The following is a 24,737-nucleotide window of genomic DNA, read 5'->3' on the forward strand; positions in this document are numbered from 1 at the left end:
AGCCAAGCAACGTACAAGGCCTTCTTCCACAAACTCTGCTGATGTCAATTCAGTACTGATCTGCTATACAAAACTGCTTAAGATAGCTAAGTCTAAAGCAGACCATGAAGAGCTTCAAAAAGATCTCACAAAACCAGGTGACTGGGCAACAAAATGACAGATGAATTTTAATGTTGATAAATGCAAAGTAATGCATATTGGAAAACGTAATCCCAATTATACATATAAAATGATGTGGACTAAATTAGCTGTTACCACTCAATAGAGAGACCTTGAAGTCATTGAAGATAGTCCCCTGAAAACATCCACTCTGTGGGCAGAAGCTGTCAAAAAAACAAACAAACAGAATGTTAGGAGTCATTAAAGGGTTAGAGAATAAGACATTGAATATCTTATTGCTTCTTGTAAATCCATGGTATGCCCACATTTTGAATACTGCATGCAGATGTGGTTGCCTCATCTTAAAAAAGATTTTTTGGCACTGTAAAAAGTTCAGAAAAAGACAACAAAAATTATTAGAGGTGTGGAACGGCTGCCATACAAGTAGAAATTAATAAGACTGGGAAAAGAGATGACTAAAAGGGGATCTGACTGAGGTCTATAAAATCATGACTGTTGTGAAGAAAGTGAATAAGGAAGAGTTATTTACTCCTTCCCATAAAACAAGAACTAGGAGTCACTAAATGAAATTAATAGGTAGTGGGTTTAAAACAAACCACATGATGTATTTCTTCACACAACACACAGTCAACCTGTGGAACTCCTTGCCAGAGGATTTTGTGAATGCCAAGACTGTAACAGGTTTAAAAAAAGGGCTAGATAAACTCATGGAGGACAAGCCCATCACTGACTATTAGCCAGGATGGGCAGGAATGGAACACTAGCCATCTATGAATGGGCAAGAGGGGATCCATTACTTCACCATTACCTTCTCTGTTCACTCCCTTTGGGGCACCTGGCATTGGCCACTGTCTGAAGACGGGACGCTGGGCTAGATGGACCTGTCATAGCCCCCCTACACGCAGCTCCCCTAAGGCAGCTGTTTGGACACGCACATCTGGTGCGTGCGTGTGTTTTGCCAGACACTGGAGACTGGGAACGCCCCCTGCTGAGGCTGTGCGCTGCCCCTTTAAATCTGGGCTGTCAGCCCAGCTATCTCCAGGGGCGGGCTCTGGCGTTGCCACGGCTACTCGGACGGCTGACGCAATCTCGACGCGCGCTGCGCGGAGCGATGAGGCGCTGGATCCGTCTCCACGTCGCCTCAGCCGGGGGGGCGGGGCCAAGATGGCGGAGGCGGAGGAGAGCAGGGCTGGGGGAACCGCCAAACCCTTGGTGAGGAAGGGGTCGGGGGACCCCGGTGCCTGCCGGCGGTGGGAGGTATCGGGGGAGACCCAGCGCCGCTACGCCTGGGTGGGGGGCGGAGCAGGACACGGAGCGCGCTCGGACGCCTGGGTTCTCTTCGTGGCTTGGGGGAGGGGGCCGGCTCAGCGGTTGGACTGGGGAAGGGCCCAGAGGCCGTGGGAGGCTCGTGGGTTCCGGGGGGTTGCCCTTGACTGGGGAGAAGAGGCGGCTCGACCAGGGCAGGTTGGTTCCCATCTCTGCCGCTAACATTCTGGGAGACCTTGAGGAAGCCCCTTCCCGGCCGTTGCTTCATCAGTGCAACTGTCTCCGAGTTACAAACACGTGAAAAGAGCGGGGACGAGGGGGGAGGCGTGGCTGCCCCCCCCATGCTAGAGTCAAGCACAGCAGCAGTATTGTTTGAGAAACCCATTCTCTCCTCTGTCACGTGGTAAACCTTCCTGAGCAGGATTCCCTTCAGCACACCAAGCTATTCATTATTTAATTGCATCACTCAACAATAGGTGTAAAAATCCCAGTAATCAGTGGGGGAGAAACACGTGATCTTAGCCTTCAAGAGGTACACGCCACATAAACTTCATTATGTCTAATTTATATGGGGTTCTGAATAAATTGCTCACTTCAAAGTGGATTTTCCATTCATGGTATACTAAGGATGTGGCATTGTAGTTGCCATTATAAACTTAATGTAGCAGCATCAGTGTGCGCACATCTTTACAGACCACAGACAAGTCTTGTAGCCTGACCCAGGGAGCTTGCAATGTAAATAAGTACAAACATGAGTCATATGGTAATAGGGGAGGGAGGATCTTAGAGGTTACTGACAAGGAAAATGAAATAACCTTTGTATGTATTATCTCTTCTGCTCAGACGTAACAGCTTGTCTCTTAGTTGTGAGTGAATTGTTTGGACTAGGGAGACTACTACTCGAATACAAATTCATTTATTTAAATAGTCTGCAGAAAAAGCCCTAGGAAAACATGAAGCTATTTCTGTATTATAAAAATAAATTAAATGTGTAGTTTGCAGGTCTTTCAGATGTGTCAATATCAGAAGATATTCCAGTGGAAGGGGAGATCACAGTTCCTGTTGGATCTCATTCCCCTGATGAAGATTACTCCACATTGGATGAGCCTGTTAAGGATACTATTGTGAGTTTATATCCCTTACTTCAGTGCTTTTGAATCTGTTATCTGTAGTCTCATGCAAGTTTGCCAACTATGCCTCAGATTTCCAAAGGGGTCCACACCTCCATTTGACATTTTATGGGGTCTAAAAACAACTGCATTACTGTGTCTGTGGTAATACATGGAATTTTGCTGATCTCTTGGAATGTTAGATGGTTTGCTCGCCTTGTAATTGGTTGTGATAAAAATCCTGAAACTTGTTCACTGTGAACCACTGAAAACTTTTGTAGTTGTCAGGGCATCAAGCAGGGATGGGGAATTAGCCAGACAATAAAATCTCTTCTTGGAGTAGCAAGCAAATAACATTATTAGCTGGATATAAAGAGGAATCTAGTGAACTTCATGCATTTAGACTCATTATCCAGCTCTGAGTTGATTTGAATCTAATTTTTATACTGTTAAGGTATGATATAGAAACATCTGACCAAATATCTCTTGATTTAATACCAGTGCTACGTAATGATTCATAGCTTGCAAAAGTATTTTCTCCTTCCTTTTATTAATGTTTCAGTACCTGTGAAATCGTGTGCTATAAATGTTGTCATTTATGTGTTTCAGATGCGAGACCTAAAGGCAGTTGGAAAGAAATTTGTGCATGTCATGTATCCCAAAAAGAGCAGCGCACTCCTCAGAGACTGTATGTATCAGATTTAAAAAATCTTGCGGAGACAAACATTACAAGACAAATATTCCTAAAAGATACTGCAAGCGTTGGATAAAGTCTTTGCTTTAATGAAATATTTGGAGAATAAAATAGCTATATGGGTTTTTATTCTGCAAGATGTAGAATAACACAAGCAAATGAGGCTGTTGTATGAAGAGAGAGAACAACATTGGCATGTATTTGAAGTGAACTGTTTATCAGAATGAGTCTAGACATTTTTAATTTGTATGCATCTTTATATTTAGTATATAGTACCAGGTGTTGCTATGGTAGTTATGGTATTGGGAACTGGAAAGAGAATACACTGAGTTGTTTAATACTCTTTTATGCTAGAGAGACACTGTTCTGAAAATCATTATCTGATGTCTTGCTGCTTTTTTCCCTTACTTCAGGGGATCTTTGGGGTCCTTTGGTGCTGTGTGTGTCACTTGCACTGTAAGTACCTGTCATCTTTCTTATGTGCAAATAATAAAGGGGATTTCAGATATGTCATGGTCAGGTTAGTGTAGTGCTTAGGTTGGTGTGATGCAGATATTAATGTTGAAACCTATGAATAATGGACTCTCTAAAACCTTAAACTTTGGATTTTAGGATACATGTAGGTACAGGCAGTCCCCGGGTTACATGGATCCGACTTACATCAGATCCCTACTTACAAACGGGGTGAGGCAACCCTGCACTAGCTGCTACCCCCCAGCAGACCAGGGAGACGCGAAGCTAGCGCCGCCCCCAGCAGACCAGGGAGACGCGAAGCTAGCGCCGCCCCCAGCAGACCAGGGAGACGCGGAGCGGCTTTTCTCAGCAGACACCTCACCTTGAGAATAAAGGACTGAGGGAAGTGAGGTGTGGGAGAATAAAACTGAGCTCTGGAGAAATGTTTGGCTAGAGTTTCCCCTACAATATGTACCAGTTCCGACTTACATACAAATTCAACTTAAGAACAAACCTACAGTCCCTATCTTGTACGTAACCCGGGGACTGCCTGTAATTCCTTTCTGGTCCTGTAGTATTGGGGATAAATGTGATTGGAAGCTACAAAGGTCTTGGTAATTCTTGATTTTTAGTGTATATAGCAAGTATTCTTTGGGCTAAATGTTATGCATTTCATATGTGTTATGCAGAAAGAAAAATGAAAGTTTTGTTGCTCATCCATAGTGATATGAACTCTGGACTAACTGTTTATTACCTATTTGTCACTTCAAAATACAACGGCTTCCAAAGCAAACTTACAGTCCTGAAATTCTACTAAATTGTTGTTTTTAATTTGCTGCATCATTGCGAAGAACTAAACCCTTAATCACTTCTTTTGACTGCTAAAATGTGGGCAAGTTTATATATCCGAATAAGGTTGTGAAAGGTGCAAACAAAATGATGAAGTTATAAATCCTGCAGGCAGTCTGTTTTGAATCTGTATGGGGATATGAAAAGACAAGCAAGCATGGCTTTGGCTCTTCTGGATAAAATAACATCCTGAACTAATGGACTAAGGGTGTTAAAATGCAGTTAATTGACTAGTCGACAGAATTTCCATCCACTAGTTGATAGGCACTTCCCCAGCAAGGGTTCTTCTACATTTCAGAGGAGGAATGCAAAACTCTGTGTACAGCCCAGAGCCAGTGGGAAGTCGCGCTGACTCCGGGCTGCACACTGCGCGCCTGCTTTGAAATGCATGAGAGTCCTCAGCTGGGGACTCCACAGCTGATCCCGGATTCTGGGGAAATGCCGTGTGGAACCCAGAGTCAGCTGGGAGTCCCCAGCTGATCCTGGGCACCACAGCAGCTGCCCCTTTGAAATGCGCGGGGGCATTTCAAATGTGCAGCGTTCTACGGATCAGCTATGCAGCGGCCGCCTTTGGGTTTCAAGGTGCTGCCACTTTGAAGTACCCTCCCCTCTCCTTTGCTGCCTCTATCTCATAGGCAGCGGGGGGCGGAGGGGAATCGACTAGTCAAAATTCTGTTAACATCCCTCTTGTGGACCATCAATTCATTGCTGTGAAAGACTTAACTGTTGGATACTATTCTAAGAAACTAGTTTATATATATTTTTTTCTTTTACATACACAATCTCAGTCATCTGTGAATTGTACTTATGGTCTGGAAGCTATAGCTATCGACTGTTTCCTCCTTTAAAATGATCAGTGTTGGAGGGGAGGAGGGGGAGCCCAGCAAATCCATCATGAGGTTAATGATTTTTTTACCTATAGTAAAATGTGCGTATACATAAAAAAAATCATGTGTCTTTGTGTTTATCCATTTAACTTGTCATCTTGGCTGTAATTTTTCAGGGCATGGACTATGTACATGCTAGGCTTACAATACATTGCGGCTCCAATCCGGATTAGGCTCTCTGGGTTCTGCTGCACTATTGTGTAGTGCACAGGGAAAGTACTACAGAAATTGGTGTTCACAATACTACTAGTTTCCTCATTCCAATAAGATAGGGATTAATTTACCCCCAAGAAGTTACTTTTAACTGATCTGAAGGCATACTTTTAGTTCTGTTTGTTAAATTACCAGGTATCTTCAGTTTATTCTCTCCCAGATTATAACTATGTTGAAAAAGCAACAACTACTTTGACATCTAGTAATACTGAAAGTAGTTTTAACGCTACTACAGGTTGGACCTCACTGGTCTGGCACCCTCGGGACCTGAGCAGTCCTGCATGAGGGAGTTTGCTGGACTAAGGAAAGTCCCCTGCCACCAGCCCCCTCAGCCTGCCGTTCCTTCAGCCCCGCTGCCAGCTGGGCAATACAGGTGTCCCAGCCCCACTGCCGACATGGGAACACGCAGCCCTGACCCCACTGCTGCTGTTCCAACTTTGCTGCTTGGCCGGCATGTGGTTCCAATCAGGCTGCTGATGCAGCTGGATTGCTGCTGCCCCAGATGGGCTTCCCCTGCTGATCTGCCACAGCCTGGTTGCTGCAGCTCTGTCCTCACTGCCAGGCCAGTACACTACCCCGCTCGGGCTGCTGCAGCACAACCCCGCTGCTGGACTGGCACCCACAGGCTGCCCTGGCCACAGCTGGGTTGCCAGGCTGCCCCTGCCCCGCTACCACTGCAGGGTTGCTGAGGCCCTGGCCCTGCTACTACAAGCCTCATCTTTTGTAGGGCTCTCAGGCACTGGCCCTCCTGCACTGGAGTTCTCTTGATCAGAGTCCGTCCCGGTTTAGGGAGGTGCAACATGTATTTATATTTGCAGTGGAACTGAGAAGCCTCAACCACTTTAGAACTCCCTTATGATAGGCCCTTTACAAATATAGTAAATGGCATTATGCAGACTCAGACCCTACAGGTTTTTCAGAAGTGCCGGGTTACAGCCAAAATGATGATGGTTACCTGTCTTTGTCTCTGACCTTTCCTTTTATCTTTAATTCCAAGTTCAGTTCTTTGCTTTACTCATGTGACCTTGGGCATGTCACTTAGCCTCTGTCTCATTTTGCCACCTGGAAGATCGTTAATAGCAGTTCACTACTTTGCAGGAATGTTGTGAGGATAAGTACATTAGCATTGTGAGGTATTTGGATACTAAAGTAATAAGGTTTACACTAAGGCACCCTTACAATGCCAGAACAAACCTTTGTGAACCTCATTTCCAGTACTCTAGCTACATCTGTTCCTGAATCTCCTTGACCATTTCTTTTACAGTTGTGCTTTCTTATTAAAAAAAAAAAAAAAGTGAAAGGTGAAGGGTCTACATCAACAAAAGGGGGAAATTGATTAGACACAAAGTACTGTCATCTGCACAAAGTAAAGAAACTGAGGGGCAAAAGAACAAATTTTTCTCATCTTTCAGTTGTAGTAATCTTGGTATTGCATGAGACAGTTGTAAGTAAAATGTTTTAGATATGTGATTTTTTTTTTTTTTTAAATGGGCTACCTTTCACTTAGGTCACATTTGTTTGTTTCATCTGTCCAAGCTTCCACTTCAGTCATATTGTGGTTCAGTGGATAGAACTCAGAGCTCCAAATTGGAAGACTTTAGTTCTGTTGCTTGTAACTCTGCTGACTCATTGTTTCTCGTTAAATGGGAATAAAATCCGCCTTTGAAAAGTGGTTGTTGATCTATGGGACATAGTCTATTACTACTTCATTCATAACTTCTTACATGCTGCCCTTCTGACTTTTCTTAGGTTTGTGCGTCAGTCATGTGTTGTCCTGTCTCATTCAAAACCTTCTAAATGTGTCTGTTAATTAAGGATAAGACTTTATCATGGTTGTTTTTAGTAAAGGTCCCAAATAGGCTCTGGTCAATCAACAAACATTCATGGAGCCTGAGACCCGTCTATGACTTTACTAAAAATTAACTGGGGGGTGATGAAGTTCCATGGGGGCAGGAGGGAGTATGATTGACATTCCAAGCCCAGGATGCCATGAAGCTGGGTCTCATGGGCTCTAGCTGCAATTCTCAGCAGAAATCACAGGGCTGTGACTGCAGGGTCCTGGTTCCAACCAGCAGGGGTAGGGTAGGGATGCACAGTTCTGCCTCACCTCCTGAAGTATTAGAAGTCACAGAGGTCCAGTAAAGTCATAAAGTCCATGACTGCTATGACCTCTGTGACTAACTCATTGCCTTATTGATCTCTCAAAGTGAGCATTGCATCCATATTGTTTAAAAATAAACAAATCCTCCATATCTCATTAAGATGACCTTCATTTGACCAACCACTGTGACATAGCTCCCATTACTGTATTACTGAAGCACCTTTTGTCTGTCTAACTTGCACTATAAATACCGTGGGGCAGAAGTTGTCATCCTCTCTCTTCTATACCTATCTGATCAGCTATCTACTCAAAGAGAAATGTGCTTCAAGCTACCTGAGAATCATCTCTTAGGCTTAATACAGACGATAAAAATAAAACATGAAACCAAGTTACTGCTCTATGTTCATCTAGTATTTTGCTGTTTTTTTCTGCCTCAGGATGCTTCAGGGAGGGTCAGCAGACAGTAAAGATGATGGAGGCCCCCAGTTTGCTGAGGTCTTTGTGATCATCTGGTTCGGAGCAGTTGTCATTACACTCAACTCAAAACTGCTTGGAGGAACCATGTGAGTATACATGTGAAAAATAGCAATGGAATTGCTCCAGTGTGTGGATAATATTTGTGTTACTCTGACACAACTTCCTTATCTTCCTCCATGTCCCTCCTCCCCCCACCCCTCCCCTCCAGATCTTTTTTTCAGAGCCTTTGTGTCCTGGGGTACTGTGTCCTCCCTCTGACAGTGGCTATGCTCGTGTGCAGGCTAGTACTACTAGCAGGCTCAGGGACTGTCATCTTCATTGTGCGACTTGTTGTTGTGATGGCAATGTTTGCCTGGTCAACCCTAGGTAAGAAAGTTTTAGCAACAGAATTGTATTATGGATGCAAAGGAATTAAAACTTGTACTTTTGCTGTTAAGAAAGGTGGGCCTGCCTAGTAGTCTGCTGGTAGCATGGGTGAGGAAGAGATCATGGTTTGGGTTCCCCAAGTTGGTGAGGTTTTGTGGAAACGTTGCTCCCAACGTTTGCGGAGAAAGGGTGTTTTCTCTTCCCCACATCTCAGCGCATGATCATAGCCATGCTGGGGCAGAAAATGTGGGAGTCTTCATGTTGTTATAGCTTTTTCCCTTCACCTTTAAATGTACACTGGACCCTAAATTAGCAGCATTTACTGGCTTCTGATTGAGTTTGAAAAATGTGTTAATTTTGTTTTGTGCACATTTCAAGTCTGTATTTTTTCTTTGTCACCAGCATCCACAGCCTTTCTGGCCGACAGCCAGCCTCCAAATCGCAAAGCTCTTGTTGTTTACCCCATCTTCCTCTTCTACTTCGTTATCAGCTGGATGATTCTCACCTTTCCCCCTCAGTGATGGGGATCAAAAGAGACTGCACAACACGAAACTGGAAGTCTTTTTTTAAAAAAATGCTGCTGTTTAATTTATGGGCTTTATCTCTAATTTATAGATATTGCCTACTGTAAAAAAGCAGCCTATGGGATAAAGCCGGGGAGCTGAAGCATTCATTCATCATTTCTAAGAATGAGATACACAAAGAGTCGGTTGCTCAAAAGATACAGAAGTCCAGCTATTGAATTTTATTTTATCCTGCTATTTAGTATAGATGTTAATTTAAAAATGCCCAGTCTAAGAAGAGGCTGTCTCATCTGAAAAATGCAGATGAGAGAAGGCAGTTTTTGTGTGACTGGAGAGGATAAAATCCTATCTTGGAACTTCAGGAAGATTGATAACTGAAGAGCAGGCAATAAGGATCTGACTTAGAAGAATTTCAGTTCATGCTTTGGAGTTCTCTTTAAAACTGAATATTGCCTTATGAATAATAGAACACATTTGCTCATCAATACTAGGTAGAAAAGAAAGGTATTTAAATCCTGTCTTTCCTAGATGTGCAAAGAGTTGAAATCTATACAAGGTGCATCACAGGGGCAATAATTTTTCACTTCAGGTTTTAGCAAAGATTTATATGTTTGCTCCATGCTTTTTCTTCATCAGAGCATGCCTGAAGGGAGCTGTTTCTGTTCACACTGATGTAAACCGCTCTTGTTCACTTACGCATTGCAGTCATTTTATGTGTGTTGGGAACAGTTCACAAGCTAAATGTCTCAAATACTGATGTAACACTAAGTAATCCATACAGTTTCATGAGATGGTGTTTGCACTGGACATTTACAAATTCAGATCAGAATGTGGAAGGACAGAGGAAGACTTCAGATTCTTTACTTTGAAGGTGTTGGCACTGATTACTCAGCTATCACTTGGCAACTTTTGCTTAGAATCTGGCAGCTGGGGAGCAGGTACCATCGCTGAAATGAATTCCTAGTGAGCGATCTGAAGTTCTGGTACTTGAGACATTTACCCGTTAGCATACAAAACAAAGATTCAAACCTGCTATATTTAAGATAGAGGAATGAATTAAATGGTCCATAAGTGAAGATGTTGGTTATTCTGAATTTCTATGGAGATCTGGCACTCCATTGCTTTAGAGTGATTAATAATTGGTTGTTTGGAGGGTTGACATGTAAATGACATGTAAATGTTTGCCTTTTGTACATATGGGTCCTGCTTTTGGTAGTGGAAAATAAAAAAACAACAACATTTCTGTAGATTTTTAGACTGAATATTTATAGAAAGGGAGGGAATCTTCCTTCAGACATGTGCTATATGTACATGCCTGTTCTGCATCTGTGGAAACTGATGCAGATATATAAATGTGCCAGTCTGGCACTGATACAAAGATAAAATCCTGTGTGGACACACTGAGAGCCACACAAAGGTTATTACTGATGCATAATAAGCAATAGATAAGGAGAGCTGCAGAACATCAAAGCTTAAGAAGGGGCTAGGAGATAAAAGCTGCTATTCAAATATATAGTTAAATAAAAAAATGAACATAATTTCATGCTTTCTCATGTAGTAGTAAGTGCAAAATGGTCCTGAAACTGATTAGTCAGATCTTATTGAGATGTAAATATATTTAGTTTTATATTTTAAATATAAAATGTGGATCTTTTTCTAAACATTCTTCATATACATTTAGGATTCCAAACGACTGGCTGGATTTTAAGAAATTGACTCCCATTTGGTGGGCACAGAGGGCGTGTGGGGGTGGGGAACTGATTTAGTTACTCCCTAGGAAAACCTGAATTTAGGCTCCTGCTTCTTCCTGTCTGCAATAGTTAACATCAGTAAGTTTGTGGAGTGGACAGCTATATTTACTGCCTTTCTTAAGCTACATTCATCTACTGATGAGGGAGCTGTAAGTATTCAGGTACTTAATTGTAAAATGCAATGGGGCATTTTAAAGTTCATACACACTGTTACTGGTATAGGATGTGAAATGGCTTTGTATATTTGTTTTTAAAGCTATGCTGTTTGTTTTTTTAAATCTAATTAACTCAAGTGCACTTTATAAGATGTTAAAAACAAATATATTTTAGGCAAGTGATAGACAGCAAATCTTCTAGACTTGTTAGGTGTGTCTAAACTACACCCCTCTGTCTGCAGAGGGATGTAAATTAGACACATTGAAAGTGTAAATGAAGCTGAGATTTAAATATCCTGTGCTTCATTTGCACAATGGCAGCCACCACTTTTTTCCAAAATGTGGCTTTTTCAAAAAAGCCTGCAGTTTAGATGGGGCATTTTCGATAGAAATGCCCCGTTTCGAAATGCCCACTTTTTTGAGGAGTACACAATCTTTCGAAATGGGGTATTTCTGTTGAAAATGCCCCGTCTAAACTGCGGGTTTTTTTCAAAAAACCTGGTTTCAGAAAAAAGCAGCGGCTTCCATTATGCAAATGAAGCACGGGATATTTAAATCCCAGCTTCATTTGCACATTTGATGTGTCTAATTTACATCCCTTTGCCAACAGAAGGGTGTAGTTTAGACACAGCCTTTGGTCCCAGTTCTTCATTGCTTACTCAAATTAATACTTTCATTGAGATCAGTGGAGCTTTTCATAAGAGTAAGAATTATACAATCAAAACCTAGTTGTGCACAATTTCCAGAAAGTCAGTCTTTTCTGAAAGACCTGATTTCCTACCCCTCTCTAGTGTTTGTTATGATTCAGATTGTCCAAGTTTGTGACTTTCTTTAAAATAAATATAGTTGTAATTTATCTATTTCCTTGAGAGAAGACAGTTGTCTGGAAAAGAGTTTTAAATTTAAACTACAAATGTGAGAAGCATGATTTTAAAATCCTGCATTCATGCTTTCTTTTGTTTACTTCTAAGAATTCAAGGTGGCTTATTCTGTGAGAATTAATGTATTGCTCTTAGGTTATGAATGGGGAAGAAAGGTTATTTTTGTCTGATCATTTACAGTTAGACAGTGAAGTCTCCCAATGCACATACATGTGCTTAAAAACCATAACTTCCTAAAATCTTTAGCAGCATAGAACCAGGATACAGGTGAGGAATTGTAGGTATTCTGAAGGTTCATGCTTCCAGTTGAATAAAGTTTTGTGGGTTTTTTTGGGGGATTTTTTTTAACCATTACTGCTTCTGGTTACTACAGTTCATTGTCACAGAATCCATCCAACTGCACTAAAATTCCCCTGTTGATACCAACATATATCAAGTGTGCAATAAACCCCTTTAAAATTCTGTCATTAACATCTGTTCTGAATAAGCTTTTCTTGGCTTCTTAGTTGGAAGAAAGGGAATGTTTGCATTTTTGAAAGTATAGCTCTTTTTGTAAACAAAGTCTTGTCTTACCAAAAAATATGCTGAGAAGGCAAGCAGTTCTGAATATGGACATCAAATTGTATGACTTCATAGCTGCTCCTTTTTGTCAGTTTTTATTTCAGTTAACAAAAGCTAGAAGCTAAAACTATTCTAATTTTCTATTGTTTTTGTCAATCAACTTCCTGCATGTAATAAATCCAAGATACTACTATAGCCTGAAGATTCTCAGTTTAAGAGTTTGATTATGATGTCTGAAATGTATGTTCTGGAGTGACTTATCTAAAACACACATTGCTCATGGTTGCTACAGTTAAAATAAACCTAAAATAGTTACGGATAACCTGAAATATCTATTGATTAAATGATTCCATGCTAATGTGTGTACAGGTATATAATCAGGCTACAGATGTTCACATGTCAGATCAAGAGACAAGATTTGCACTCTTTTCCCATTGTTCAGAAGATGATTGAAATTTTGTATGCGTAGTAAATTTTCCCTTTATGAGGTCTGAGGACTCATTTAACTGGAATAGCAACAACTTCTGTCAGTCTTCTACTGACTAGTTGATAATATTTGACAGCATTTTGTTGCCAGTATTTACGTTGCTTGTTCCTACAGTGTTTGAGTGGAGGTCAAGATTTAAAAATAGGAAAACATAGCTGTAAAATCACAAACATGGGTAGGGATAACAAGTGCAACAACTTCTAATATCTTTAAAACTAATTCCAATTGACTTCCTTCAATATTGCAACATTCTATGAAAAGTCCAGGGGTAACTTATGGTTTTAAATCTACTCTCTAGGGGTGTGTCTAGACTACCTAGTTTTGTCGACAAAAGTGGACTTTTGTCGACAAAACTATATCAGCGTCTACAGTACCGCTGAGTTCTGTCGACATAACGTCGACTGAACTCAGCAGTTTTGTCGACGCTGGTATACCTCATTTTATGAGGCATAACACCTTCTGTCGACAGAACTCTGTCGACAGAAGGTGTTATTACCTGTAACATTGCGTCCAGACTACGGAGTTCTGTCGACAAAGCAGCTTGCTTCGTCGACAGAACTCAATGTGTCTGGACGCTCTTTGTCGACAGTATCTGTCGACAAAACTTCCGTCGACAAAACGCGGTAGTCTAGACGTACCCAAAGTGCTGATATGATTGTGACTTATATATCCTTTGTACCTGGTCTATAGCTTTGTAGTCCTCCAAAAGAATGTGTACTGTCCAGTCCATATAAGCAAACTATTTAAGCTTATGATTTGAGGATGCATATGATCACTTACTGTCTGGCTTTTCCCCTTGAAAAGTATCTCTCTTTGTTTGAAAGCTGGTGGCCAGGAGAGGGGAAGGTCAGGATATGGGGTGTAGAGTAGACTTTGCCTTAATGAAATGTATAATTTTTCCTGTAGCAAAAGCAGATGCATAAACTGCTATTCTTTCCCACTGAAACTTTGATACAATCACTTGCTGTATGTTTCAAAACCCCCTTCAAATTTCAAGTTTGATCTTCTCTTTCACATGCTATAGCTATGAAAAAGAACATGTTAATTTTAAAGTTATAAATTAAAATACTGAATGTGATACTGTGGTTTGTTGCTTGAAAGTATAATTTGCTCTGTGCTGTTGCCTGCACTCTAGGATCTATGTTAACTGGCATTTCTCCATAATGTTAATATTTTTTAACGTGTCAACTTGGTCAGTCTTTAAGCATTATGCAACCTGAGCTATCAGGACCTGGGAGGGAACAAAGCAGTTTCCTATGGGGCCATGAGCATTTTTGTCGACAAGCTGTAAAGCAGGACTTGGACACCTTTTTTTTGCCTGGGCCATTGACCTCTTCTCCTCCTGCCTCCCCCCCACCTGACCCAAAATCAATTCTGGGCCACTCACCTGCAGGAGGGGGAGTGCTGAGATCCAGGGTTTCCCTCTCAGGGTTCCAGCCCCACTGGGGGTGGGGCGGCGTGACACTGCAGGCCAGATAAAATCAAGCAATGGGACAGATCCAGCCCACAGGCCATAGGTTTCCCCACCTCTGCTCTAAAGGAAATCCCATATATTATGTGGCCTTCAAGGAGGAATAGGGAAAAAAGCAGGTCATCTTTCTGCACTGGCCTGGAGTCTGTGCTTGTAAAATGCTCTGATGGGTATATATAACTGAATTCTTACATGGTAGTATTTTTTTTACTCGGTTTTCGCACGTGAACACACCAAGACTATGTCTACACTGGCGCATTCTCACGCAAAAACTCTTGCGGAAGAGTTCTGCAAAAACTTCCAGAAGAGAGTGTCTACACTGGCATGTGCTTTTGCGCAAGAGCATCCATGCCAGTGTAGACTTTCTCTTGCGCAAGAAAGCTCTGATGGCCGTTTTAACCATAGGGCTTTCTTGCGCAAGAAATTCATGTTGCGAGTCTACACTGGCCTCTTCTGGAAGAGGTCTTGTGCAAGATGGCTTATTCCTGAGCGGGAGCGTCAGAGTTCTGGTGCAAGAAGCCCTGATTTTATGTTAGAATGTCAGTTTACTTGTGCAAGAACACGCGGCCAGTGTAGACAGGCAGCAAGTTTTTGTGCAAGGGCGGCCACTTTTGCATGAGATCGCTCCAGTGTAGACACAGCCCAAGGTTCAAAGAAGTGGGGAGAGTCCTAGCAGGACTTAATCCTTTTTCCTTAAGGGGGAACGCAGATCTGTAACCACTTCTGTGGGTATTTTTAATAATTGCACTCTTGGAGCAGTACTTGTTCTGCTCCTGCCTAATCTGTGTCCCTCTCACACTTAGGCTTTTCTAGTGAAGGGGGTGGGGGCTAGTAAGCTTTCAATGTGTCTGAGTGCAGCTGGTCCTGGTCCCTACTAATATGAACATCAGGAAGCAAAGAACCTAATTTAAGTTATTTACTGGGGTGGTTTCCTGTTGTCACTGAAAATATGCCAGTGCTATCCTATGTAGCTTCTCGAGATATGAACAATGGAAGAGATTTATATATAAAACTTTTTGTAGTAGCTGATCCTGTTTGGTACTGTAGAACTGCTTTTAGTACAACTTATTGAGTTGATATTTGGCGCTACCCACCTTCTAATGAAAGGCATTAAGAGATTATTTATCATAGATGCACATTTCTATTAGTGATCACTCTTGCTACATGATGTACAGCCAGTACAAACCAGCCATGTTAAGGCATAACCCACTTTTCATTGTTAATTTGCTTACTGCATTGATTGCCCTGTAATAACCTCCTTTCCAAGCAGATAAAACTTTATAGAACTAAACTATGTTTTAAGAGATGTGTTCCTTCAGGCCCCCTGCCATTGCTTGCTTCCTAAGGGACTAAGTGTTATCAATTATCATTCAACTAGCACAAAACATGCCTATGTGTCTAATCACTACTGTGAATCGGGAATTGAGTATGAGGAAATAATGCCATGTAGTAGTTATCCTGCAGAGATGTGGCAGGTAGTAATAGCAATCCAATGATGACTTCAAGTCACTAAAGATTGGCTTGAATTCAAGCCAGTTACCTAAAGGTGTACTTACATTGCTTTATCCTCAGCTAAACACCAATTACTCTTGTTGGGGAGTACATGAAACTAGGGAAACAACACATTTTCCACACTCTAAACATATCTTTTGAATGTGCTTTCTACTTGCTATACTGTCCTTCCTGTATGTGAATTGTCAGTACAGGTAGTCCCCGGGTTACGTACAAGATAGGGACTGTAGGTTTGTTCTTAAGTTGAATTTGTATGTAAGTCGGAACTGGTACATATTGTAGGGGAAACTCTAGCCAAACATTTCTCCAGAGATCAGTTTTATTCTCCCACACCTCACTTCCCTCAGTCCTTTATTCTCAAGTTGAGGCGTCTGCTGAGAAAAGCCGCTCCGCGTCTCCCTGGTCTGCTGGGGGGAAGCAGCTAGTGCGGGGTTGCCTCACCCCGTTTGTAAGTAGGGATCCGATGCAAGTCGGATCCATATTACCTGGGGACTGCCTATATTAATAAGCAGTGTGTAGCTATTTGCCTTCCTTAATGATATGTACCAAGCTGTTAACAACTAAATCTGATTTACTTTTTGCCCAAGTGGCCACAGGAGGGCAGCATTGCCTTTGAAAAGAAATTGCTATTGCCTCAAAAAAGAACAGAAATGACTATCCTGCCTCTCTGTGGGTCACAGTCCCCATTCACAACTCAGAAGAAAGCATCAGAAGGAAACAGCCTGATATTTCAAGTCTATTTTGTGAGCAGAATTTATCTTCCAGTCTCCATGGAATGCAGTACATAAAATTTGGAGTTCTGCAATGAGTGGCTAGCTAGATTCACTGCCATTTGAACAAGTTTGAGTTATTTCACTTTGTATGGATTCAGTCCATTTTGCCTTTTTCTATAACTTCATTTATTGTATTTTGAAGGGAGAGTGGAGAGATTTTATTTTAAAAGGAACAGTTTAAACAAAAAGCTAAGTCACTGGTGGGTGATTAGACATTGATCTATTTTTTTTAATACAAATAGATAAAATTGTTTTCAGAAAGTCAGACACAAGACGCTTCTAGTCTTCTATCCTTGTAGTCTTCACTTCAGTCCTTTTAAAGTTCTAAAGCACAATAGCGTTCTTGCTTTTGCAATAATCACTCAGTAGTAATGTAATTTTATTCTTGGCACGTTCTTGTTTGGTGAAAAATTGAGCAAATACTTGAGTTCAAATTACCACCCAGCTGCAGTAATTATTAGATGATGTGAGCCTAAAAGCATCTTCTGATAAGTATTACATTGGAATAACTGCAGTTAGTATAAACTTCTGCCAACCAGTCAACTTTTGCTGATTTTAAAAGGCGGGCCATGATTATAAAGTTTTTGTTATTTAGTAGCAAGCTGCTATGCTTTTTTAAAAAAAATCTTAGTAAAAGGAATGTTATGCATAAGATTAGTCTGGCAAAAACTTTTTGCTAATGCCCATACTTGAAATCCATATGTTTGTGGGTTTGGGAGAAGGGGGTAGAAAGAAGTAAAGGACCCTTGTATCCAAATACTTCTCAATTTTGAGAATATCTTGATCACACAGGAACAGATAAAATTTGGTCACTAAACCTAACAAAGAACATGTTGGGGGATTTTCCTACGAACATAAGAATGACTATACTGAGTCACATCAATGATCTATCTAGTCCAGCATTCTGTCTTCTGAGAGTTGCTGCCAGATGCTTCAGAGACAATGAACAGAAATGGGGAATTTGACTGGTTCAGTCCCAAATTCTGGGGCCCTCAAAGGCTTGGGTTGTATCCTTGACCATTTTGGTTAAGAGCTAGGGATGGACTTAATTAATTTATTTTATGAACCCATGTTTATATGTTTTGGTCCCACCACGGCCACTGGCAACAAGTTCCAGAGTCCTACTGTGCATTGTGTGAAGAAGTACTTCCTTTTGTTGCTTTAAACCTGCGGTATGATAAGTGACCCCTGGTTCTTATGTTATATGAAGGAATAAATAACATTTTTTTTCTTGACGCTCATGATTGTGCACACTTCTGTCATAGCCCTTGCCTCTTTTTAAGCTGAACAATCCCAGTATTTTTAATCACTCCGGCTATGTCTACACTGGTGCCTTCTTGCGCAAGAACATCATGCGCAAGGGTTCTTGTGCAAGAGGTCTTGCGCAAGAAAACATCCACACTGCCATGTGCGAGCTGTGCTTTTGCGCAAGAGCGCCAGTGGCAATGTGGACACTCTCTTGCGCAAGAAGGCTCTGATGGCCATTTTAGCCATAGGGCTTTCTTGCACAAGAAATCCCTGCCCAGCGTCCACACTGCCCTCTTGCGCAAGAGCTCCTGCGCAAGAGGGCTTACACCTGTTAAAAAAGAGCATAGCACTTGTGCAAGAAGCCCTCTCTTACCACGCCATCCTGTAAATCTTCTTGTGCAAGAGCGGGCGAGCAATGTGGACGCTCTGCGGATTCTTGCGCAAGAACGGCCATACTTGTGCAAGAAGCTGCGAATGTAGATAGTCTCCTTGTATAGAAGCTGTTGCATGCTGCTAATCACTTTTGTTGTCGTCCTCTAATTTTTTTCCTCATATCTCATTTGAGAAGTGGTGACTAGAAATGCACACAGTATTCAAGGTGTGGACTTACCGTACATTTATATAGTAATATAGTATTTTTTTATCTTACCTCTTTCCCAAGGGTTCTTCCCATTCTATTAGCTTTTTTGGCTGTTAGTGCACATTGAGCAGATATTTTCATGGAAATATTCAAAATGATTCCAAGATCTTTCTTCAGTAGAGACAGCTAATTTAGACCCTATCATTTTATATGTATAGTTGGAATTGGTTTCCAGTGTGCATCACTTTGGCCAGAGGCAACTGGTGAGGAAGGACCCAGGGAGCCATCTGCCATATGACCACCACTCCCCAGTGCTGGGATAGCCCCACTCTACCCCATCCCTGCCTCTCCTTGCCCGTTCTGCACCCCGGCACCCTGGCCCTTGCTCAGCCCCTCTGCCCTGCTGCTTCCCCCAAACAAGGGGGCTTAGGGTACTAGAAGGGTTGGTGGTCTGGCCACTCTCTGCACTCACTGGCAGCAGTTGGGGACGTGGAGCAACTCAGCCCCATCTTGCTTTGGTCTGCTCTGCTTCCTGCAAGTGAATGCAATAGAAGTCCCACCCCTGCCCCAGAGCAGCACACTGGGAGAGCAAAATGAGCTGGGGCTTCCATGCTCTACTTCTCCTGCTGCTGATGGTGAGTGCAGGTGGCCTGACCCTTGCTTTGGACACCAGACTCCCCCTCTGGCTGCTGGCTGGCCCCTTATCCATCCCACTGACAGTGTGTGGGAGCATGTCACCCCCTGACTTTGGACTTAGCAACATTCACTTCCATTTGCCATTTTGTTGCCTCATGGGATCCATTTGCAACCCTTCACAGTCTATTTTGGCCTTCACTATCCTCTGCAAACTTTGCCACTTCACTCTTTTTACCTCTTTTTCCAGATCACTTATAAATGTGTGGAATAGCACTGGTCCCAATAGAAGAAAGGCTCAGGTGTGCAAATCTCTACCTTCCTCTGCAGTGAAAACCACTAGTTCAAATTCAGCCATCTAGTGGTCAAAAGCTGCTAGCACCACATGAGTGTGTGAAGGTAGGATTTGTTTGTTTATTTGGTCTCCTGCAACAAAAGTTGAAGGCTCTTACTCCACGAGGTCTCTTGAGAGGGGAAACCTTTAAATATAACAGTGGTGCTAACTTGTCATCTTACTGCTTCTTAGAGTGGAGAAACCAAAAGACAGTAGACAGCAAAACTAAATTTTCATTTCCTGCCAGAAATGGTGTGCTCTGCCACGGGTTGTGACACCATCTCTTGTATTTCCAGGATAGTGGGGGTGACAACAGAACAGAAAAGGGGATATGAGTACAAGATGCTGAAGGGTGTCAGTGCTATTGATGGATGTGGGAAATGTTGACAATTCTGACCAGTTTGTACTTACTGTTGTAATAAGTAACACCGGTATCACTAGAATGGAAGGACTGTGATTCTTTCATTTTCAGATTTCTGCTTATGTGAAGTCTTCGCGCTTTTAGTAGTGGCAGCTTCATTATTTCCTTATCTTTATTGCCCCCATGCTACCTCCTTGATTGTGAGAGTCTCTTCCACTGCTACAGTGCAGGAGGGAGAGGGGGATGCATTTTTAAAAAATAGGACAATTAAACTGTCAACCCTCTAAACAGTTAGGAGGGACAATGGTAGACTTGAAACTACTTAAGGTGAGAGCTGGCCAAAAACCAGAATATATTTGTACCTCTTTCATCTATTCCCCCTCCTCCTCCTGAAACATGCTTTTTCTCAAAAGTAAAAGCTGGTCAAAAATTAACCCCTTTTCTGAAATTTGACTCTACTTCTAATTGACTATGTTCTTGAAGGTGGCTTGCAATAAGTAGAAAGTGATAAGAACCAGCAAAGGAAGATTTAGGCCACACTGAGGTCAATAGGACCAGCACCAATGAACACAGTTATCATTGTGGGAATTGCTCATACTTGGACCAGACAATATCCTTAGGAATGCACTGTAGGGGGCAGTTTTGCATTATCATCAGCTGGATGATTTAATCAGACTTTTCTGTTTCCATTCTAAAGGGAGTTAAAAAGGGTGTGTACTGTGCATGTGTGTTCCACTTTATAAACAAACTCTTAAATAAGTACCTCCTGTGTCAGCCAAGTGGCCTAGTAGTTATGCTTTGCATTGTAATGTGGACAAATCTAGGGCTCTAGCCCTGAAAACTAAGGTGCTCCTTTCCTAAGGCCTAAAACGTATGCTGCTCTGACAACATGAGACCTAAAGTAGCAGACTCTCCCCCCCCCCCCCCCCCCCCGGCTGTGACAGAGAGGTAGCTGTGTTAGTCTGATCTTGGTATTAAAAAAAAAAGCAGTCATGTAGCACTTTAAAGACTAAACTTAAGATGGTTTATTAGGTAATGAGCTTTCATGGGGCAAAAGTGGGTCTGCAGCTTTTATTGGCTGCAGAAAGTTTGCTGCTCCAGTCTTCACTGGGCTCTACATCCACCCTAGAACACAGAGGCTATGTCTACACTGGCATGATTTTCCGGAAATGCTTTTAACGGAAAAGTTTTCCGTTAAAAGCATTTTTGGAAAAGCGCGTCTAGATTGGCAGGACGCTTTTCTGGAAAAGCACTTTTTGCAGAAAAGCGTCCGTAGTCAATCTAGACGCGCTTTTCCGCAAAAAAGCCCCGATCGCCATTTTTGCGATCGGGGATATTTTGCGGAAAACAACTCTCTGCTGTCTACACTGGCTCTTTTTTGCAAAAGTTTTTCGGAAAAAGACTTTTGTCCGAACGGGAGCATCGTATTTCCGCAAAAGCTCTGACAATCTTACATGAGATCGTCAGTGCTTTTGCAGAAATTCAAGTGGCCCGTGTAAACAGCTGGCAAGTTTTTCCGGGAAAGCAGCTGCTTTTCTGGAAAAACACAGCCCGTAGGTGCAAAGGTAGATTAAAACTGAGAATCTGGCCTAGGATCTATGGGTAGCATTGTCCTCTGCGATCAGAAAGACTGTTTGTACTTTGGATCAAAGCCTCTTTTCCAAAACAGCAGAAGGCAGGTATGTCAATTCCTAAAGTCAGCTCGAGCTGCAGTGCAGAATCCTGTTTCCTTTGGAGACGTGCTCTGCAAGTCCATCAGGGGATGGGGATTTTCCTTGATGTCTTAGCTAGAATTCTGCCCCCTCCTTGTGCTTGGAGGCATCTCCTGGTACGATTAAGACACCCAGGTACGGTTTAGGGCGGTAGTTGGCGCTGGCCAGGAGGCATTTCCCCTACAGACACATTTCCGCCCGGCCAGCAGCTGTGAACGAGCAGTTAGGGCCCACCAGGACCGTTGCAGACTCCGAGCTGCCCCGGTGGAAGCGCACCGCCTCCCCTCTGGCTTCTCCCCCCTGCTCCAGGGCTCTCCCTTCAGCGCGCGGAACGCCAGCGGCAGGCACCTTTCCCGGGCGGGGAAACTGCGGCCGGAGGCGGTTGCGCCCGTTGGCCAAGGCCCCCGAGCGAGCCTGTGGTAACGTCAGGCCGTTGGAGCCCAGCCCGGCGCCGGGTGGGAAAGGGTTAAGCCCGCCGCCTCCTCGCCGGCTCGGCTTCCCCAGGTAGGCGTGTGGCAGCCGGGAGGGGTGATGTCATGGCGGGGCTGCACGGAGGCGGGAGCCCGTACGCGGCGGAGCGGGGGCAGCTCCTGGCCGGGAGCCGAGCGGCGCGGGGCACCGCTGTAGCCAGGCTCCTGGGGCCGAGCGTCCCTCCGTGGCTGCCCGCCAGCCCCGCTCCGGCAGCAGCGCAGGGAGCTGGTGAGTGTCCAGGGCAGACGCTGGGAGAAACCGGCTGCGGTGGCTGATCCGCGCTGCTCCTTCCGAGCTTGAGCCGAGGGGGAGCGGCCCAGACCCCCCCCCCTCGCTCCTGCCTGCCGCTGGGACGCTGCACTCCCGGCAGATCGTCTTTCGGGGGGCGCCGGGGGCTCTGGGGGTGTTAGCATCTGGCGGGAAAACGTCCCAGTGTTGGGGGGAGAGGGGGAGGTTGCAACTCTCTAGCTCCCCGTGCAGAGCGCGCCCTCCGAGGGGCTGCCGAGGAAGGAGAGGTTGGGGGCTGCGGTGGGTCTCCCTTGGCCAAGCAAATAAACCTGCAACACAGCCAGGAAATTCAGAGCCAGCTCAGACCTGAGGGGATACAGAGTTCCTGGCTGAGCCCCGTACAGGTGATGGGGCCTGGCCCCAGTGCTCCAGACCTGACTGGCAGACCTGGGATTCTAGTTCAGCCAAGTCTCCCTTACCTACTCAAGATCATCTCATCTGAAGAAGCGGGTTTTGCTCAGAAAAGCTCTTGATACTGTACATACATATATAGCTAGGTACAGATATTGTTAGTCTCCAAGGTACTACGGACTACTTGTTCCCTTACCTGTGTTCCTGTGTTTCAGGGGCCCACAGCAGTTTGTACTAGGAAAAGTTAGAACAGAGGTGACCAACATGGCTCTTCAGGAGCTCATGTGTGGCTCCTTGTGTAGGCACCAAATCTGGGCCTGGAGCTAAAGATGCTCCTTTTCTAATGGAGCCTGGAGCCATCTTCTGCATAGAATGGTTTGGGATGGCTGTCCCAGGTCCCATGCTTTGGGGAGCCCCCAGTGGCTGCCCTAATCATACTATGAATGGCACAGTTCCCCCCACATACGGAGTTTAGCCCCATGGGGAGTTCTGGTCTGGGACGGCAGCAGGGGTTGCCTCCTTTCTGCACTCATCACAGCGGCCAGAGACGTGGGAAGTAGAGTGATGCAGCAGCCACCTCCACCCTGCCATCTCCCAGCTAGGCTGCTCCACTTCACTGTGGTGGTGCGAAACAGAGTGACCCAGCCCTAGCCATTCTGCTCCCAGAGTGATGCAGGCTCCGCAGAGTGGAGCAGAAGAGGTTGGAACTGGGGCTGTGTGTCTCTGCTTCCTGCCACTGCATTGAAACAGAGTGACCCAGCTGTGTGAGAAAACAGCAGAGTGGAGCAGGGTGCTGAGTTGTTCTTCCTACAGCTCCCACTGCTGTGGTGAGTAGTGGCCTGACCTCTGCTGCTGTCCCATGCCAGGCTCCTGCTCCCCTAGAGCCTTGTCCCTTCCTGCTCCTTCCCTTGAGTCTGCAGTGGTCCCCTCCTGGAGCTTCCTGCACACTGCCAAAACAGCTGAATGTGGTAGGAAAAGGAGTGGGAGGTGCAGATCAGCAGGGCTGCTGGTGGGCAGGTGGTACGGGGGGCCTAATGGGAAAGGCTCCTGACATATTACTGCAGCTCCTTGGCCACGTACATTGGTAAATTGTGGCTCCTTCTCAGGCTCAGATTGACCACCCAACTTAGAAGGTGGCAGCCCAGTTTCTGGGCAGACAAACATGAAAATGATTTGTCCTCTGCAGACTTCATGCATTCATGAAAGTCCAAAGGAATCCTAGCCTGGCTCTTCTGGAAAGTGCAGTAGAATTCATTGTTTAATGAAACCTTTCTTCTGAAAAGAATGAAATTCCTGGATGCAGTTGTAGTGTTAATTACTAGTCTTTCCAGTTAATACCTAATTTCAGATTCCCCCTTTTCTTAGAAGCCCTTCTCTGCAGACTGAAATTCCCTCAACTGGTCTCACCATGGCACTGGGATGTCCCTGGCAGGGGAGCCAAAACTAATAATGAAAAAAGATCTGCCCAGAAGACTAAAAATTCCCCTCTTGGGGAATTCTGGGAGGAAGGAGAGTCAGATAGGCAAGCAGCTTTATCTGCAGACTTATCAGCACAGCAATTAAAACTGCAGCGTCTCATCTGACCTTTGCCCCTCTTTATAGGTGATGTTGGAAATGGCGGTAACAGCAGCAGGAGGTTGAGTTTGAGCCTGGGACTGCTAAATCTATGCTGTTTGTATTTTCCTTTGGACAAAGGCCCTGCACCCTCCTGCTGGTTGTGAGGCTTGTCTCCCAGGTGTCTCAGCTGGGGTGCTCACTTTGGGAAGCATTATGTTGAAGGATGGCTGGGGATGGAATTGTTCTACTAGAATGATAAGGTGAGTAGGAACTGGCAAGCTGGATTTAGCAGAATATGAATGACATGCACTTTTCTTCCAGGTGCATGACTGCCGTGTGTCTGATCAAAACGTGAAGTAGCTTAAGAGCCAAAGCACAGGAGGATGTGCTGGGGAGCTAATAACTGTATGATTTCACCCCACAGAGGTAAACAGACAATGGCCGTTGGCAATTCTCTCTAGCTAGTCCAGCAGCAGCACTGACAAGGTCTAAAGAGAGCAGTGTCCAACCTTACTTAGCTAGAGTGTGTGTGAACATGACCTGGGGTATTTG

At 43.9% G+C, this 24,737-nt stretch overlaps 2 protein-coding genes across 5 annotated transcripts in view; both read left to right on the forward strand.

The window, feature by feature from the left end:
* Window positions 1–1,178: 1,178 nt before the first annotated feature.
* YIPF6 (Yip1 domain family member 6) lies at window positions 1,179–13,972 on the forward strand. Its single transcript, XM_014574670.4, has 7 exons — window positions 1,179–1,332; window positions 2,382–2,510; window positions 3,105–3,183; window positions 3,603–3,645; window positions 8,130–8,255; window positions 8,378–8,535; window positions 8,938–13,972. Exons 1-7 carry the CDS (start codon window positions 1,285–1,287, stop codon window positions 9,054–9,056), a joined length of 702 nt encoding a protein of 233 aa, XP_014430156.4. The 5' UTR covers window positions 1,179–1,284; the 3' UTR covers window positions 9,057–13,972.
* A 7,817-nt stretch (window positions 13,973–21,789) lies between these two features.
* STARD8 (StAR related lipid transfer domain containing 8) overlaps window positions 21,790–24,737 on the forward strand; it is a 159,234-nt gene continuing 156,286 nt past the window's right edge. For 2 of the 4 annotated variants that reach the window (XM_089781627.1, XM_014574660.4), the window contains exon 1: window positions 24,596–24,611. The gene's annotated coding sequence lies outside the window, so the exon portion shown is untranslated. Of the gene's footprint in view, window positions 22,023–22,084; window positions 22,218–24,230; window positions 24,446–24,595; window positions 24,612–24,737 lie in introns of those variants that run through there. The other 2 variants (XM_075940810.2, XM_075940809.2) reach the window with 2 other exon arrangements.

This window comes from Pelodiscus sinensis, chromosome 13, assembly GCF_052426305.1.
Source record: "Pelodiscus sinensis isolate ZL-2025 chromosome 13, ASM5242630v1, whole genome shotgun sequence".
Taxonomy (NCBI): domain Eukaryota; kingdom Metazoa; phylum Chordata; order Testudines; family Trionychidae; genus Pelodiscus; species Pelodiscus sinensis.

Coding starts and splice junctions, on each gene's coding strand:
- YIPF6 (XM_014574670.4), top strand. CDS start 1,285: ATGGCGGAGGCGGAGGAGAGCAGGGCTGGGGGAACCGCCAAACCCTTG. Junction 2,511..3,104: donor AGCCTGTTAAGGATACTATT/GTGAGTTTATAT, acceptor TATGTGTTTCAG/ATGCGAGACCTAAAGGCAGT. Junction 3,184..3,602: donor CAGCGCACTCCTCAGAGACT/GTATGTATCAGA, acceptor CCCTTACTTCAG/GGGATCTTTGGGGTCCTTTG.